This window comes from Macadamia integrifolia, chromosome 4 (genome assembly GCF_013358625.1).
Source record: "Macadamia integrifolia cultivar HAES 741 chromosome 4, SCU_Mint_v3, whole genome shotgun sequence".
Classification (NCBI taxonomy): domain Eukaryota; kingdom Viridiplantae; phylum Streptophyta; class Magnoliopsida; order Proteales; family Proteaceae; genus Macadamia; species Macadamia integrifolia.
Window position 1 is genome coordinate 33,512,237 of NC_056560.1, and position 17,642 is coordinate 33,529,878.

The window sequence follows — 17,642 nt, forward strand, 5'->3', positions numbered from 1 at the left end:
TGAGGTTGCCCGTGCCATTATGCTTCACATGCATGTTCCTAAACATTTTTGGTATGATGGTGTTTTAACCGCTTGTTATTTGATTAATCGCATGTCATCCTCTATCCTGGCGGATAAGTCTCCATTTTTTGTTATGTTCCCTAATTTACCAAGTTTTACTATTCCACCCCGTGTTTTTGGGTGTGTATGTTTCGTCCATAATCCGCATATGTAGGTTGACAAGTTATCCCTTGAGGTCTACTAGGTGCATCTTTCTGGGTTACTCTCGTACCCAGAAAGGAAGGGTTATAACCCTATTACTCATCGGAATTTTGTCAGTGCCTGTGACCTTTTTTGAAGGTACATCATTTTATTCTCCTCAGGTGTCCCAGTCTAGTCCGGAGTGGTCTTCTCCATCTCCTACACCCATACCCTCTCTTATACCCCTACCTGATGATCCTAGTACCAGTGACTCACCTCCCCTACAGGTTTATCAACGCAGGAAGAAGACTGGACAGCCAGGTGGCAAGGTCATTAACCCTGAAGATTCACTCCTTCCACTGCCGTCTTCCGCTGGTGAAGCTCCTCTTTCTCCTCCGCGTGATGACTTACTAATTGCACATCGTAAAGGTACACGTTCCTGCACTCAGAAATCCATGGTTGTGTATCTTATTGCTAACTTTATGTCATTATCTCATCTTCCCTCTCCCATCCATGGCCTTGTACTACCCCTTTCCACTAACCCCATTCCCCGTTCCCATAATGATGCCCTTCGTATCCCTGGATGGAAGGCTGCCATAGATGTAGAAATGGATGCTCTCGTGAATCTAGTAGATCAACCTCCTGGTAAGGATCTGGTTAAGTGTCGCTGCGTGTACACTGTTAAGTATCATTCTGATGGCTCTATTGGGCGGTTAAAGGCCGTCGGGTTGCTAAAGGGTATACTTAGACTTATAGTGTAGATTACTTTGAGACATTTCTCCGGTTGCCAAATTGAACTCTATTCGCCTTCTTATTTCTCTTGCTATCAACTTTGATTGGCCGTTATTTCAGTTCGACATCAAGAATGCTTTTCTGTATAGTGATCTCCAGGAGGAGGTGTATATGGAGCAACCACCTGATTATGTTGCTCAGAGGGGAAAATACAGGTCATGTGTGTCGCTTGCACAAGGCTATTTATGGGCTTAAACAGTCTCCTCAAGCATGGTTTGACAAGTTCAGTTCCACCATTGTCACGTGTGGTTTTTCTCAGTGCTATTCTGATCATTCAATCTTTGTTCGTCGCAGAGGTGACAAGCTGGTGGTCTTGGTCGTATATGTTGATGACATTATTCTCACTGGCAATGATGAGGCAAGTATTTCTGAAGAAAAGGCGTATCTCCAGTGCCATTTTCAGACCAAGGATCTTGGTCATGTCTATTATTTTCTCGGGATTGAGGTGATCCAATGCAAGAAAGGGATCAGTCTATCTCAAAAAAAGTATGTTGTGGATATTCTATCTGATACTGGATGCTTGCATCCAAACCTATTGATATTCCTATGGATCCTCACCACAAGTTTGGTGTTGATGATGGTGAACCGTTTCAAGATGTGCATCAGTACAGGAGTTTGATTGGCAAGCTGATTTACCTGATTGTGACTCATTATGACATTTCTTATGTTGTTGGAGTTCTTAGTCAATTCATGTTGTCTCTTCAGAAAGCACATTGGGATGCTGCTGTCAGTGTTCTTCGTTATCTGAAATGTGCTTCTGGAAAAGGGTTGATTTACCATCCTAATCAGCATATGGATCTAGTTGGCTACTCTGATGCTGATTGGGTTGATTCTGCTAGTGATTTGAGATCTACCACTGGATACTGTACCTTTGTTGGAGGTAATCTTATTACGTGGCGTAGCAAGAAGCAAACTACTATTACCCCGATCCAATGCAGAGGCAGAGTACAGAGCTATGGCTCATACCACTGCTGAGTTGATGTGGCTGCGGTCGTTATACTTGGAGTTGGGATTTCCAATAACCAAGCCAATGAAGATGTATTGTGACAATCAAGCTGTTGTTTACATTGCTAGTAACCCAGTCTTCCACGAGAGGACCAAACACATAAAGGTGGACTGTCATTTTGTTTGTGATGTTGTTCTGAAGAAGCTGATTGAGACTCTGTTTGTTCCTTCAACGGATCAGTTAGCTGACATGTTTACTAAGTCGTTGTTTACTCCAAGCCTTCGCAGTGGTTGTACCAAACTGAGCATGGGTGATGTATATGCTCCATCTTGAGGGGGAGTGTTAAGAATAGTTAATCCCGATATCAGGATTAGCGCCTTCCTCTGGAACCGATAGGGGCAATTCTGTCCTATCGGGTCCCTATATGGGTTAGGGTTTATTTCTTTTGTATTGGGGGCAGTCTTGTATTTGTTCACATATCATTACACTTATATATTCTAAAAAACCCTGCAATCAGCCATATACTAGACTGATCGTAGGCTGCTCTATCATTGAGGCTCTCTGTGGTTTCTCCTCTCTCTCCTCTTCCTCTTTCTCCTTTCTTTCTCTCTTTTTCTGGTTTTACTGATTTGGTTGCAGGAATCTGGGATTGTAATAGTAGATATTAAAATTCGAGTTTCATAAATGGAGTTCATATCTAGTTCAGAGATTTATGAACCCTTTAATAAAGGACTTTCATTGGAGAGGAAAGAGAAGCAGATTCTTGGTAATTATCCACACTATCAATCCTAGGGTCATGTTTTGTTAAAGATCCAAGTTCATAGCTCCTAATCTTCAGAAGATTCTTCAGCACAGACCATCAATTCCAACCCCCACCCCATGCTCTTGATTGTTAGAGTAAAATTTTGGCAGTGAATGATGAATGATAAACGATAATCAACTGCATAAGAAACTATAAGTCAAATGAAGAAAATAAATGCTGACAGAAAAGAAGCATATCTATTGCCTTTCCACACCTTAAGAATGGAAAACCAAAAATAGATGATGTGGACAAATAATAACCCAGCCCAAGAGATTGATGGCTACAAGATATGTCACCACGGTTGACCCCAAAATGTTTTAGTTGTTTTGGTTTCTAGATTTAAACTTAAACAGCATAAACTATTTGATTTCAGGCTTCCCTGGAATCTAAGTATTGTGGTATATCTTTGTTCCAACTTCCAAGATAGATTTCAACCTAAATCGTTTAACATACTTTGGTATCCCCTTGTCAGAATCAAAATATTTCAGTGTTTTTTAACAAAATTGGTTAACAGTTCTCTAGGCAGGCTATGATAGGTAGAACAACCTTTAGAAACAAACTGGAAACATTTTCAGTCATTTTTGAGCTTATAATAAAATCCGCCATTGGAACAGATGAAAAACAGTAAACCCAACATCATCACCAATGGGAATATTTGCAAGTTCATATAACGAGTTATTAGAAAAAAGAAAGAAAAAAAAATACTGACACATTAAAGGATGAGATCTCCATCTTCCCATGTATCATATACGATGTATTGAAAAGTGTACTATGGAAATTAAAATTGGACAAAAGTTGGAACAGCTGTAGGGTTCTTAGCTTGTCCATCTCTTGTACGACATATTTTGCCTTTAGGCACAGGAAGGAAGAAACTTTCATCCTCCGGTAGACCATGTTAGCACAACTCTTATCAAAGATCTGTTAGAACCATATTTTTATTTAGAAGGATATCTGTTAAGGAACATCATGAGTATACCTGCCTTGGAGCTGGTCCAGCTGGAATGCTCACCATCTTTGTTGTCACCTCCAGGACCCCTTTACTAGGGGGTATTTCTGAAGTTGTTTTACCCTTCTCAGGCCAAAGATGAAGTCTTACTCCAGAACACGGAGCAAGGTTTGTAACAAACATGAAGTGGCCTTTTCCATTTGATCCCTAAACATAAAGATTAAAATCATTCACAACAAAATCTTGGCTCAGCAATTAAGTTCTGCAGAATACTTGAGAAGCTATTTGAAGCATGACCCATCAACAGAAAAGTAGCATTTTTTAAAGTCTAAGCATCTAATGATAGGGATAAAACTCAGTAAAAACAAAATCACAATTCTAACCTCAATATATTATAAAGGAAACGTAACATAACTATGCCTACTTACCAGTTTCTGTATGTCCAACCACCGCCTCCTACCATCCATTGCCAAAACAGTTACAGTAGTTGTCTGAATGTATAAGTCCCTCTCAAGGCCATCATCACTCCAATGAACAGATCGTGGACAAGGGGATAAAATCTGTACCTTAGACCCTGCAAGAACCACCAAAAAAGATTCTGAATTTCCACCTTAATTTTCTAGTTCATCAACAGATGTGGAAAAAGATCAGTATCCTACCAACATTTCATATATTTATGCCATGACTGCCCGAGGACACAGGGCCCTCTTTAGGAGTAAAAACTTTCGTAACAAAATAAACCTCATGGAGAACATAACTGATAACAGTGTAAAAAATTACAGCCAAACTTAAGAAACTTGTCAAAAAAATATCAGAGGTATTGCAAAGCACCAGAGAAGTACAAGCATGCATTTTCAGTGCAATGGATATGGATCATGTGCTACAATAGTCAAATTATCACTTACCGCATGGATATTATTCTTTTATGATGATTCAGTTCTCAGTTGTGCATTCCAATTTCATCTTTTCTCAGAGAACGTCCTCTTAGGTGTTGAATATTAATTATACTCCTCTGTTTTCTTCCCCTTTATGGCAATCAGTAGTTTAGATTCATTAAACACTCAGGGTATAATTAATCATTTGCACATGAAACCAACAATTGGATAAACGATGGTGGTTTGGAACCCAAAGGCTGAAAATCTAGCAGCATGCTTTGAGCCCAAGTTCAGTGTATGAAGATGACTGGAAACCTAAATGCTCCAAACAGCTGCTTCGTGGACTCCTTTCGTTAGGAAATGTTTGACAAAGGACAAATTAAATCAAAGAAAGGGAACCATGATCCATAAATGCATTCTTTCCCTCGAAAATAATGAAAGTAATTGCTTTGCATTGCAAGTCCATAAGATGTATTTGATAAGCCATATTGATCACATTGGATTTGTTAAGAAATCAGCACACTTATTAAAAATATATATGATTAGAAGCCTGGCTTCTCAGCAGGTTTTGGAATATTCCAAGTCGAGTGAAACAATCAAACTATTAAAAGAAAAATGGCATCCATAAAAGCAGCAAACAATTCACAGCCAATGCTTAAAAAAATTAAAGAGGGCACAGGCCCAACAGAGAACATCAACAAAGCGCCAAGGTATCTCTGGGTGCATATTGCTTTTGTCACACCATTAATTGCAGCTTACACTCTCATGATGGCTGTATGGAAGTTTAAAACATATAAGTTTTCCCCAAAATATAATCTCAGTTAGACCGTTAAACCCTGGTTGCCAACATAAGCAACATGAAAAGTGGTGGCTTGGAAAAAAGCAATACACTAAGCAATATAAGTTCTCCAAATAAAATCAATAAATTCAAAAATATTTTGAGGATAAACTACAAGCACAATTATTCCATGCACTGCACCCTGGAGGGGGGGGGGACGGTGGAGGGTGGCCAATACCAGCAATATCTTTCTCGTTATCATTCATAACACGATTGGAAAGCTCAGATGATTGTGAGCGCTTCATCCATTTAAAACTCTGTGATATCCCACTCTGAAGCATACTGGTGAACACAGAAATTCTTTTTTTAGGGCTAAGATATGGTTGACCTGTTTCGGAGTCTACCAAACTAAGAAGCGTGTGCGAGACCTGCAAAAAGGTTTTAGTAACTCACAAGTTTCTCCCCCAAAATAAAATATATTCCAAAAATGAAAAATGCTACTCACCTGTACAACCAATTGATTACACCATAGAATAGCCTGGTGCTCCATTGACAGCCACACATTCTTCATGCTTGTACTACCTAACATAAAACCATGAGTTGGGGGTACAAGTCCATCAAGAGATTCAAACTTAGACCGAACCTGCGAATAAGTTAACAACAGGAGTTAGACACACAGATTAAAGTTCCAAGTTACACAAAAACACAAAAGTAATATTAGACCAGTAATAGAAAATGAAATGAATATACCCTACTGCAACACTGCTAAATTGTATACGCGCATCATCAAAATAAATGGATTCTGGTATGGCTCAAGATTCCTGCCTGGCGGACAAATTTGGAGAAGTTTAACAGTGTTGTAGTTTAGCACCTCTCCATAATCAAGTCAAAAGGAAATTAATCCAATATCCAGTGCTTAATGAATAAAATTAGACTTTCAGGTACAACCAATTTAAGTCTATAGCTAGTGTTAACTCTCTGATGCATGACATCCATGATGTAACCCGAACCAGTTAGGGCTAGGGTGAAAATATGGATTGGAAACTACAGTTGCAGGGGCCCATAGGGTGGGAGAATCATAAAGACAAAACCATAACCATGAGAAGAGTAGAGAAATCAATTGAAGTTTAAAGATGTTTAAGTCACAGAACAGAAGAAAATTATAGAAAAGACAGGTGATAATTCCGATTCTGCCCATCACTCAACACTGGAAGGGGGTCAAAAGAAGAGCAATTGATGACATTGTTATGAATCATCCTTCGGCAAGTGTGAAAGAGAACCTAGAGGAAGTTGGGTTTTATTTCTCATAAGGGGTGTGCTTGGTCCAACAGTAAGGCACGAATATTGCGACCTGGTGGTCAAGCAGTCAAAACAGCCTCTTAATATTCTCCGGGTAAGTCTGTGTAGTTCTCGCCCCCCCCCTTTATTTTTCTTTTCTTGTGAATGAACACCACACTTCTTTTCTTATAGCATTTTATTAAAATGAAGAAAAACGAGACACAAACCAAATCAACAAGAACAAATAACTAAACATGCGGAAAAGAGCCTCCCCACCTTCAGCATTGCCATCAGCAGGGAACTCAAACCACAGACTAATAAAATTGAAATCTTGGCCTAGTCATGGCATCGAACGCTAACTCTTCTTCGATATGAGACGGGAAGTCAACCATTGTAGCAGATAAACCAGATTTTGCCACATCCTAGCTAAGAAATCAGCAATTGGATTGGCCTCCCTGAAGCAGTGCGTAATCTTCCATGGGATTGATAGGAGAAAAGGATGAATATATGTAGAGTTCTGAAGCGCAAACCATGGAACAGAGTTCGATTGAACAGAAGCTACCACTGAGGCAGAGTCAGAGTCAGATTCTATCCTCAGGCACTATTTTGCTAGTGCTGATTTTGTTCCCTTTTTTTTTTCTTTTTTTCTTTTTTTCTTTTTTTCTTTTTTTCTTTTTTTCTTTTTTTTAATAAATCACCTTAGTAGGAAAATTCCAAAGCAATTTACAAAGTTGTCTCTTAAAGGATTAAAACCCTTTCGGATGGGAAAAATAATTGTCAGCTCGCCCAGTCAACCATATCCAGTTCAACCAGATTGGGCAGACTGTAGCATCTACTATAATAATTCATTATTTGAATTACAAACTCATGTACAGTTTACTTTGATTTTCAATTTCCAGTCTCCATGAAATTGATTCCTTGCTGTTACCCCAGAAAATAATTTATGAATTCAATAACAAACTCTCACATTGAAAACACTATTTATTAATCACAATAGAGCAAGGGAAAAAGAAAAACCTGGTAATCTCGAATGCCACCAGAAATAGAAACAACAACAACATGAGAAAGTGCAGGCTCAGACACCCAATTGCCTTCATGTGTATGAACCTCGTATCCCTTTCTCCATTCCTCATTTACATGCGCAAAGTATTGACCCAAGGATGGTTGCAATGCCACGGGAGGATACCTGGATGAAATAGTTTAAGTTCAAAAACTAGATTGGTAAATAAGAGTTGCAATCACAGAGAATTGATGAAGATGGAACAAGCTCACTTGTGTGGACTTGAAAGAGTCAAAACAGTTTCAACAGCTGACTTCCTCAAATGTGGATGGACAATTGCAGCTCTAGCAACAAAACCACCCATGGAGTGACCAACTAATATCACACTTCTAGGCAAGTTCCCAGTGGTTTCACCACCTTTAGATCGAGCAACATGAAACTCCTTATACTGATCCAAAATCTACAAGAACAAGCACACAGCAACCACTTCTGAATTATAAAGCAGAGTAAACCAAAAACAGAAAGAAGAAGAATGTGGCAAAATTAAAAATCCTTGAACACAATCACATCAAGAGTCAATTTAGAACATAGTTCTAGAATTAGCCCAAAAAAATCTGGTCTTGACCAGGTTTCAGAGATTTCGACCCAAATTTCTAGAATTAGCCCTAAAAAAAAATCTGGTTTCAACCAGGTTTCGGAAATTTTGGGTTTCGACCCTGTTTCGACAAAGGTCGAAACCCAAAATTTTGAACCTTGATTTAGAACACATAAATTACAAATGTTAAAAGACATTATACTAACTACATGGTAGGAATTGAATCATGCCCAATGGCTTCTAAGTAACTAATGAACCCAACTAAGTGTTTTCCCAACTATATAAGGTCACCAACACAAACGCCGCTTAGCCTTTTAACTCTTTTCAGGGCTTTGTTGTTAATGCCAATCATTTTATTATTTACAAGGGAAATCAACATATCATAAAGTCTACTTCTGGTCCAACATTTACCAGGAGTATAGTGCCTTCAGTTCTAATCTCTATTCTATCCCTTAATTTCTAGTATCTGCCCTCTTATCTAATTCAAATTCTGAATTGCAAATCAGAATTCTTCCCTTAATTCTCCACAGTTTCCCTCTTGAAAACCAACCGTTTGATAATATTTTCTACATGATCGGCCCCCCATACATGTAGGATTTGGAGCTTTCAAACATGTTGGTCACAGGTTCAGAACTTGGAAACAGCCTCTCCTGCGAAGCAGGGGTAAGGCTGCGTACATTTGCCCCTCCCAGACCCTCCAGCAGCAGAGCCTCACGCACTGGGCTGCTCTTTTTAAGCCATCATTCTTCATTTTGATGGGTCAAAGTAGAGGAGAGAAATACAGAAAGCCAGCCAGAATTAATCACCTCAGATAATCCTTGAAAATAAATTAAAAAAAAAATATTCGAAAAATATCACAATCAAGAGGCACAAAGATGACTGCTAGAGTACCAGCCTACCAGGCCTCCAAATTCCCTGCCACCTCTATGGAGGTGTAGTGTTGGATCTCATTTTAGAGGGGCCAATTTGAATAGAAGGAAATTTTCCTTTTCCAAGGTGGTTTTTTTTATCTAAAAAAACAAAGAATTATGAGTTGAACCCATGTCATATTTGAGATACCTCAAACTGCAAACAAATATTATTTGAAAAGCAATATTTGATTCTACACAGAACTCCTGAAGTAGTATAAAATGTGATACCCTGTGAATAGCATGGACAACATATTCTGTATGTTCTTCAATTATTCGACCATCCATTGCAGAATGTTCTTCTTCGAGGTCAACAGCAAACCAATCCAACATCCGTGTATACTGGTTGGGTAATGAAAGTCCATTAACATCCATATTCCCTCCTCCCTCATCAGTATTAAGAGATGCTTCATTGTAAAACATACGCTCGAGTGGACCTCCTTGATAAGCCCTATCAGATTCTGCTGCCAAGGAGCGTACCTGGAAGAAGATCAAAAGTTGAAAGAATTAACATAAAAAATTTTCAACAATAAAGTCAATCCATACTCGAACCAACTGGCACCATGGTGAGAAATGTCTAAAAGCCACAATCTATGTCTGAATAATCATTGGCACACAATTTCAAATCCTATGCTATCTACACAAAGTGGTTAATACAGATATCTAAGGTGTGGCGTGGAGGAGGTTGTGAGTGAGAAGTCTTCAACACTCCTAAGTGAACAACACACAGACAGACACATACAAACAGATGAAAATATTTTAATTCATTTAATTTCAGTTGACATAAACTTTACCTTTCTCCATAACAAGTATTATCAGTTTATATGGAATTTTACAGTTTTTGTTTATTAAAAAGAAGAATAAGAATGTGGAAATCAATCATATTCCTAGCAATGCGAATTTAATTGATGTGGAAGATGGCATAATGTAAAATTAATTACAAAATAAATTGGAAGTAGCAGCATTATCTAATGAATACAGGAGCAACAATTTGAGATGCGAGATGCAATAAATCATTTTACCTCATGAATAGAGGAGAGAAGTTATCCATTCATTGGAGTGAAAATTTTTAGCCAATGGAGAAAATGAGAGAGAATAGGAACTTGAATTCGAAGGGGATTTTTTTTTATGAATGATTAGTTCTGAAATACGATATTGATCCAACAACTCAAACTTCAAAGTTACAAGAGGCATTAATGTCAACTACTTCGATAAAAGCTTCAGTTATCAATATTGGCATTGGAAAGCTTTTCTGGTCAATCGTGCCCTCATTCTTCTCTATTTCCCCATTCTGTACACTATTAACGAAGACAACCATATTGATGATCGAGATTTTAATGATGGAGAAAAATCATATTCCACCTAAGTCAGAAAGAATTTAGGTTGAACTTTCATATCAGTCATGTCAACTAAGCCCAATGATTTTGAAAAAGATCACCGGAGTTACTTTCTGCGTTTCATGCATTTCTACGTTTGGCCTTTTCTTCCTCCAGGAGATTCCTCATCCCCAATACTCCAGTTTCACATAGTCTGTTAATGCCAATGGCAATCCCATACCAAAATAAAATATATGCAATGTACAGAACAATTGGCGCACTCTATTGGACAAAGGGAAACTTAAGCATCCAAAAATGGTTGGACATGGTCCCAAAATCAGGGAAAAAATCATAAATCCTAGTTTTCTTTTTTCTTTTGTTTAACCTAATGGATAAGGAAAAACAGGATATCCATAAATTCAAATTTTTGTAATTTTAAGTTTTCATAAATTATATTAATACAAGTGTCCATTAAGAATCAAAGAAAACGCATGCAATATGGTGAATCACCAATGTGCTCTAACGGGCAACAAGAAACTTCAGCATGCAAAAGTAGTTCAACATGACTTCAATAAAAATTAATTCATTGAATCCTATATTTCTTTTTCTTGACCCAACAGATATGGAAAGTTAAAAAAAAGATGGAAGTTGGTATCAAATCTTCCTTGAAAACGGTGTGTTCACAATGGTCAACTGACGAGGTAACCATATATGCTCAATTCAATTATCAAGATGATGACTATAGTCTATAGCTATCCTAGTAACAAAAGGAAGTTTAGAGCTGTTGTTAAGTAATAAATTGTCTTTAGAGGTATATAAAATGCTGGTACATAAAGGAGGCCTTCTTTAAAGAGAGATTGAAATGGACAAGGTTCTCTAGTGTTTGTTGCTTGCTTCTTGGCATCTTACCTCTTTTTGTTCTCATTTCTTTTTAAGACTACTAGCACGTTTTCAGTTCAGTCTTTGCCTTTCACTTTGGACTGCATGTCTCTATAACTTGCAACTTGTAAATTTTAATTTAAGCAGTGGCATGTCTAGTAGTTATACTTCCGATCAGGTTTGACATTCTGAAACTAAGGAAGGAAATGATTAAAAGGGCAAATGTTGTAATCCTTATTTCAAAGTGTATGTCATGAAGTATGCAGTATCAAATTCTCAGTTTTAAGTGTCTGTGTGTCCCTTGTGAAAGTTCATGTTGAATGGAAAATGTTCGTTATATTTCTAATGTCCAAAAGATGAATAAAATTGAATAGAGAGATTTAGGCAGCAAGAGAATTCCACCGAGCATTTAAACACAAATAACAGAACTAATAGAGAAGGATCTTGCCTGTTTGTAACTTCCACCGTTTCCTGGAATAAAAAGAACAGGAATGCCATTGAGCTTTTGGAGATGCTCCTTAAAATCAATCTTTTTCCATCCTTCGTGATACAAGAACAATCCATATTTTGCAGAAGACACGTTTGCAGGAGTAGATATAGGAATGTACGTAGGATACATGTAAGTCATGATACAACCATTCGGAACGGGTCTCAACAAACCATATAAAGCACCAAGACCAATCCATGCCGCAATAATAACCAAAACTGCTACTCTGCATTTGGCTCTGAAACCCTGCATTGTCAAATCGAACTCTGCGCCAAGTTAAGTCACTAAAGCAACACAAACTCCAATCCACGTGAACAGGCACACAAATTGCAATCAAACAGCATACTGCTTAATATGATTCAGCTTCAGGCTAAAGCGTATGTCTAGAAACCTACTACAACAACACAAAACTCACTTGGAAGACCTTGAACATTCAAATACACAATCTGAATATGAAGATTGAACACGAAGAAATCACCCTAACCAGCTTCAAGGAACGCGTTAAGCAAATGAGCAAGATCTTCCTTAGTGTAATTAGTGCACAGCCTCAATACTGCTAATATACATCTTCAGGAAACAAACGTAAGGCGCGCATAGATCTTCAGCCAAAAATCTGAAGATCCATGCAAATCTCTTCAATTCCAGCTCTCTATAAGCGAGGGAAAAAACAGTTCCGGATCGATCTACAGCCTCAAAAATCCCAATCCGAATCATTTACATAAAGGACAGCAATATGAAGGCCGAACCTCACTGTTGCAAGTTCCATCAGCGATAAATTTCATGTTCTTTCAGATCAAGCAACGTGCTCTATGCAGTGATTGCAGTCTACCGAATAAGAAACTTTCAATATTGACCTTTGGAGAATAAAAATCTCGTTAATAGGGATTCCTATGGTGAAACCTAACGATCTCGAGCTCGTTCTGAGAAGAAACAGGTTTCCCCCACTGTTCGTTTTGAATTCACCATTGAAGGCCGTACCTGAGAGCAAAACCGATCCATAAATGCCTGATGGAGAACATTTAAAGGTCCTTTTGCCGAAAATGGTCTATGCAGTAGTCCGAAAAGATAGATCTGCTTTTGGCCTTTTGGTTTTGAAATGAAACAGACGATAGAATGTGAAGATCAATCACCACAGTAGCAATTGCTTAGTTACATCGAACCATTGGTTTATGATGGTCCCACTTGCATATCTGGCCTGTGTCTAGAATTTAGTTGCGTAACTATTTTTAAACATAAAAAAAAAAAATAATAATAATAATAATAATAATTTTTATCAAGTTCATATATAAAATGTCAAAATTTTAAAAATATATATAATTTTTATCACTGACCATGGTTACAACAAGATTTTCCTTGATTAATTTTTTTATTTTTCTTGATGCATTGCAATACCTTACGGATATTATATCAGTGGTATCAAAATATAAGAAGGCAAAATGGTAAAAATATGATATCAATATATGGGGGGCAAAATCATCTAATATCATGAACCAAATCCTATATTTAACTTCTCTCCCAAGCAAAAGTAAACACTGAACAAAAAAATATCTAAATCCCCTCCCGACAAAACAAAGCATTATTCCGCCTCACTGAGTTTGGTAAAATGTTTACTTCTTGATAATATTTTTATATTAAGAAGTGTTTGAATGACATCTGCAGGTGTATTAAGAACTCGACACCATCTTTTAATTGTCCATTGTTCTATTCCCAAACGTTCTATATGATAAGGTTATAAAATGGTTTCAAAAATAATTTGAAAATGAAATATCATAATGTCATTGTTATTCATATTTTTCAAGTATACATGTAAAATGTCACTATTCTAATTATATAAGAAAAATCATATATCATATAAAACAACAAAAAAAAAAAAAAAATTAATATTATAAATTATTTAACACCTTGAGGAGTATCAGTAAAAAAATTCATTTTATATTAAGAACGCTTTTGAAGTATTTCTACTATCTAAAGCGCGTATACGAGATAATGGCACATTTTGATGATTGGTTGTTAGAGGTGATTTTGGATCGCAACAAAAATCCTCGATCAAGCAAGAATTGAGGTCTCAACAAATTTTAGGAAATCTCAAGAGCCTGGGCATATTATGGATGCACTGTTCTTTTCAAGTATTATTTATTGCTCACTCCCCTTTGTGCTTTCTCATTTCCACCTTTGAGGGTTAGTTCACTTGATGGAAGTACAACAGCATGACCAACCTATATATGTTGAAACACTCCATGCTAATAATGATTACAAAAGTTTATTTTTTAGGTTTAAATTTTTAATTCCCCAAAAATTTTACTTTTGGACAGTTTTGTTTAGAGGTTGGGGTGGGATTTAAGGGTAGTTGTGCGAACTATACCACCCCAATAATATTTAAGTTATTTTGTTTAACAAGAGTGGGATCATGGGGAAACATGTTCACATTTCTTGTCTATCCACGTGGACATCAATTTCTCCCACCCTAGCTCTCACCATGGTGGGACTTTGATGGGGTATTTGACAAACTTCCATCGTCCCACCAAGCAGCTGCAACCACCATCAGCAGCATCAGCAACACCACCCTAGCGGCGGTCACACCATATCTTCTATCTCCTTCTTCTTCTCCTTCTTCGCTTCTTCCTCTGTCTCATTCTTCTTCATTTGTCTTCTTTTTATTTTGTATTATTCTTCTTCTCCTCGTCTCCTCCTTTGCTTCTTCCCCTATATATATATATATATATATATTTGTTAGCGATTCTTCCTCTGTCTCATTATTCTTCTCCTCGTCGTCTCCTTCGCTTCTTCCTCTATCTGATACTTAGACAACACCTGAAGGCCGAAGCCCCCACCCAAACGAACCCATAATCCAAAGCAGGGCAGACTGATCGAGTCTCAGAGAGTTTCATTCCTTGAAAAACAATGGAGGAAGGTTTCTGCAAATGCAACGATGGCTCATATAGAGTCTTCGAGTTCTATAGCGGCATTGGAGGCATGGTAACCATCTCCACCACAAATGAACCCTAATTTTCTTATGCTCTCGTTTACTTAGGCTCTCTTTGGTATGATTTATATTTTGATTTATTAACTATTTTTTATAAATTATTTGTAACAATAAATTATGGACTACAAATAGTATTCATTTGATTACTATTTATAAAATAGATTATATAGTGAGAAAATAGGTTTCAGGTTTCACCTTCAGCCTTGAGATTCGAGCGAGATAAAAGATAGGATTTGGGTTTTTTATTGAAAAAGTATAAAACATATTGAAGTTACCTGTTTACTTTTGATTTTGAATAGTTTAGCACATATGCTCATTTAAAGTAGTGCAAAAATTAACACAAATGATTTGTTGCCACAGATCACAAATAGCTTGAGAGTAATTTATGATTTGTGAGTTATTATAATTTATTATAAATAGAAATAAGTGTTATAAATTATACCAAACACTTGTAAAAATAGAAATAAGTCAAATAAATACAAATAGAAATCAAACCAAAGAGAGCCTTTGTTTTTAAACAAAGGTACTTAATCATGCAAGACCATGGTTGAAGCATTTGACATTAATGATAAAGCAAATTAACTATGTCTATGAATACAATGTCTATCAACCCTAGGAGGTTTTCCTCGTCTCCTCCTTCGTTTATTCCTTTGTCTTCAGAACTTCGATCATCCCAATCTTTCGTTCTTTCCCTCTTTCTCTTTCTTTCTCTCCATCTCTTCTTTCCAATCAAACGTTGCTTGGTGGGAACTTATCACTTTACCTCATATTTACTTTTTTTATCTTTCACCCAGTAATATGTGGGTCCCAACAACATTTCTACCCTCAACTCCCCCTCTAAAAAAAAAAAGCCTTTGCTTTATAGGTTCTCCTCCTCCAAACTGTCAACACATGGGGATAAGTTCATACTGAAACCCACCAGATGTTGGGTTACATGCAAGTCAAGTTGGAGGATCATCGGAGAGGATTCTAATCCGGTGCATCATCGATTTACTCAGGTGCAGGTTGATGACATAAGGATCATGTCAAAAGATAGACCAGAATCCATAGCTTGCATAAGCTCATGCATCGATGGACAGATTCCATGGGAAGCAAACATAAAATGTCAAAAAAAAAAAAAAAAAAAAAAACACCGGGGGGTTTGTCAATGCATCTTAAATTACGGTAAGTACCTGTATGCTCCCGGATGCCAGTCTGCTGCTTTGTTTTTGTCGCCGTCCTTGTATTTCTGATCGCCTCCGTATTCGCGCTTTCTTTTCCTTTCCTTCTCTTCCTTGTGTTTGTGATCTTCTCCGTATTCACACTTTCTTCTCCGTTTCTTCTCATCGTCTCCATGAACTGAACGTCGGCGTCCATAGTTCTCTCTGCTCCTCCTACGATCACACCTCAAAATAGATTTACAAAAACAAAGATGGTAATGGAAGAACCACAATTGTGCCGATACCGCTTTGAACATCCTAAAACTATGTAACTGCAGCCTATTCCAACGAGTATTAAGACTCCAGATTTTGACTATTTGAGTGGCACTCCAAACTCTCAAAGCCCTGTGCGTGTTATAATTTTCCTTTCCCATCCCATAACAACTTTGCCGATTTTTCTCCCATACCAAAGGTAAGGATGTCAATTCGGAATCAAATCCAAAAATCGAGTCCAGATCCAGACTGAATACCCAGAACCATATCCAATCCATTATAAATCATGAATCTGAAACAAGTATTTATAATTCAATTTGGTCCGGATCTGGATTTATGCCAAGAACCGACGGTTATAACTAAAACCAGATCGGACTGGATAACTTAATCTCCACTTTTTCCTCTTTAATTTCCTCTTTAACTAAGAACTTATATTCAGTTTTTAGAAGCCCAAAATTTACCTCTTTTTATGCTATTTAATCTACATAAAGTGATCTTAGAGAATTTGATACTATAAGAGTTCGTCATTCTCTGCATATCGTGTTTTAAAGTAGTAAAATTAATGATATTAGAAGTTCAATAGATGATCCATAGTTCATGATTTTTTTTTTTTTCATTATTTTGTTGGGGAAGACTAATAACATAACGAATAAACATTTACATTTTGTCTTTTGAATAGCAACTGCATAACAAAATCGAATTTGAAACTGGATACTGGAACCAAATAAGAACCGAATACAAAATCCAAATAGGAACCAGAACCGGATAGGTTGGGTACAGGTACAGATTTTCAGAACCGAGATGAGACTTGGTCCGGTTCTAGATCACACTAACATTCCTTGGAATCGAAACCGAAACTGAACCGAATACCTGGTTCCAGACCGATTGACACCCTTAACTGAAGGGGGAGGAAGAACGATACCCGGTTGCGTAGCTGGTGCAATTTCCACAAAACTAGACATTGAACCGTTGGATTGAGAAATTTTAATGTAAACGGATAGTGTTCCTTCTCCCATTAAAAGAAAATAAAAAAATTAGGTAAGAGATCGCTACCTACTCGTGTCACCTTTACACCAATGCATGCTCTCCTACAAAGAGTCATCATCAATGGAAACTTTAGTTTCATAGGGGGTGAGGCAATAATTCCATGCACCCTTTTGTCTTGCGACCATTGTAGAGAATGCATGGCAATTTATTGGGGGTACAAGGAGAGACTTCTTGCTCCTAGTATAGGGAGTTGAACCGGACTTTCCACGTAATCTTTATCTCTTTTTGTTTTTGGTCTATTCATAACCAAAATGGTACAATTACACCTTGAGCCATTCAGACGGGGTGTTTAGTGCTCTTCACTATATCAGTGAAAGTTGAATGTTCTCATTCAACTTTAGTATAACCTGGTCCATATGGTTGTGGGATTAGTATGGACCCACGAGACTAGTTAGTTGAAGGCCTGAATACCTGTCAT

At 37.4% G+C, this 17,642-nt stretch overlaps 1 protein-coding gene across 2 annotated transcripts in view; it reads right to left on the bottom strand.

Moving 5' to 3' along the window:
* The window catches only part of LOC122076467, a 29,497-nt gene extending 16,611 nt beyond the window's left edge, over window positions 1-12,886 (bottom strand). Inside the window, exons 1-8 of one of the 2 annotated variants that reach the window (XM_042641771.1) lie at window positions 11,744-12,886; window positions 9,332-9,580; window positions 7,870-8,057; window positions 7,615-7,783; window positions 5,825-5,962; window positions 5,558-5,747; window positions 4,095-4,240; window positions 3,697-3,873 (exon numbers count right to left, since the gene is read on the bottom strand). In XM_042641771.1, the coding sequence (XP_042497705.1) occupies window positions 3,697-3,873; window positions 4,095-4,240; window positions 5,558-5,747; window positions 5,825-5,962; window positions 7,615-7,783; window positions 7,870-8,057; window positions 9,332-9,580; window positions 11,744-12,034 (1,548 nt within the window). In that variant the 5' untranslated portion in view covers window positions 12,035-12,886. The remainder of the gene's footprint in view (window positions 1-3,696; window positions 3,874-4,094; window positions 4,241-5,557; window positions 5,748-5,824; window positions 5,963-7,614; window positions 7,784-7,869; window positions 8,058-9,331; window positions 9,581-11,743) is intronic. The other variant, XM_042641770.1, reaches the window with a different exon arrangement.
* Window positions 12,887-17,642: the final 4,756 nt, after the last annotated feature.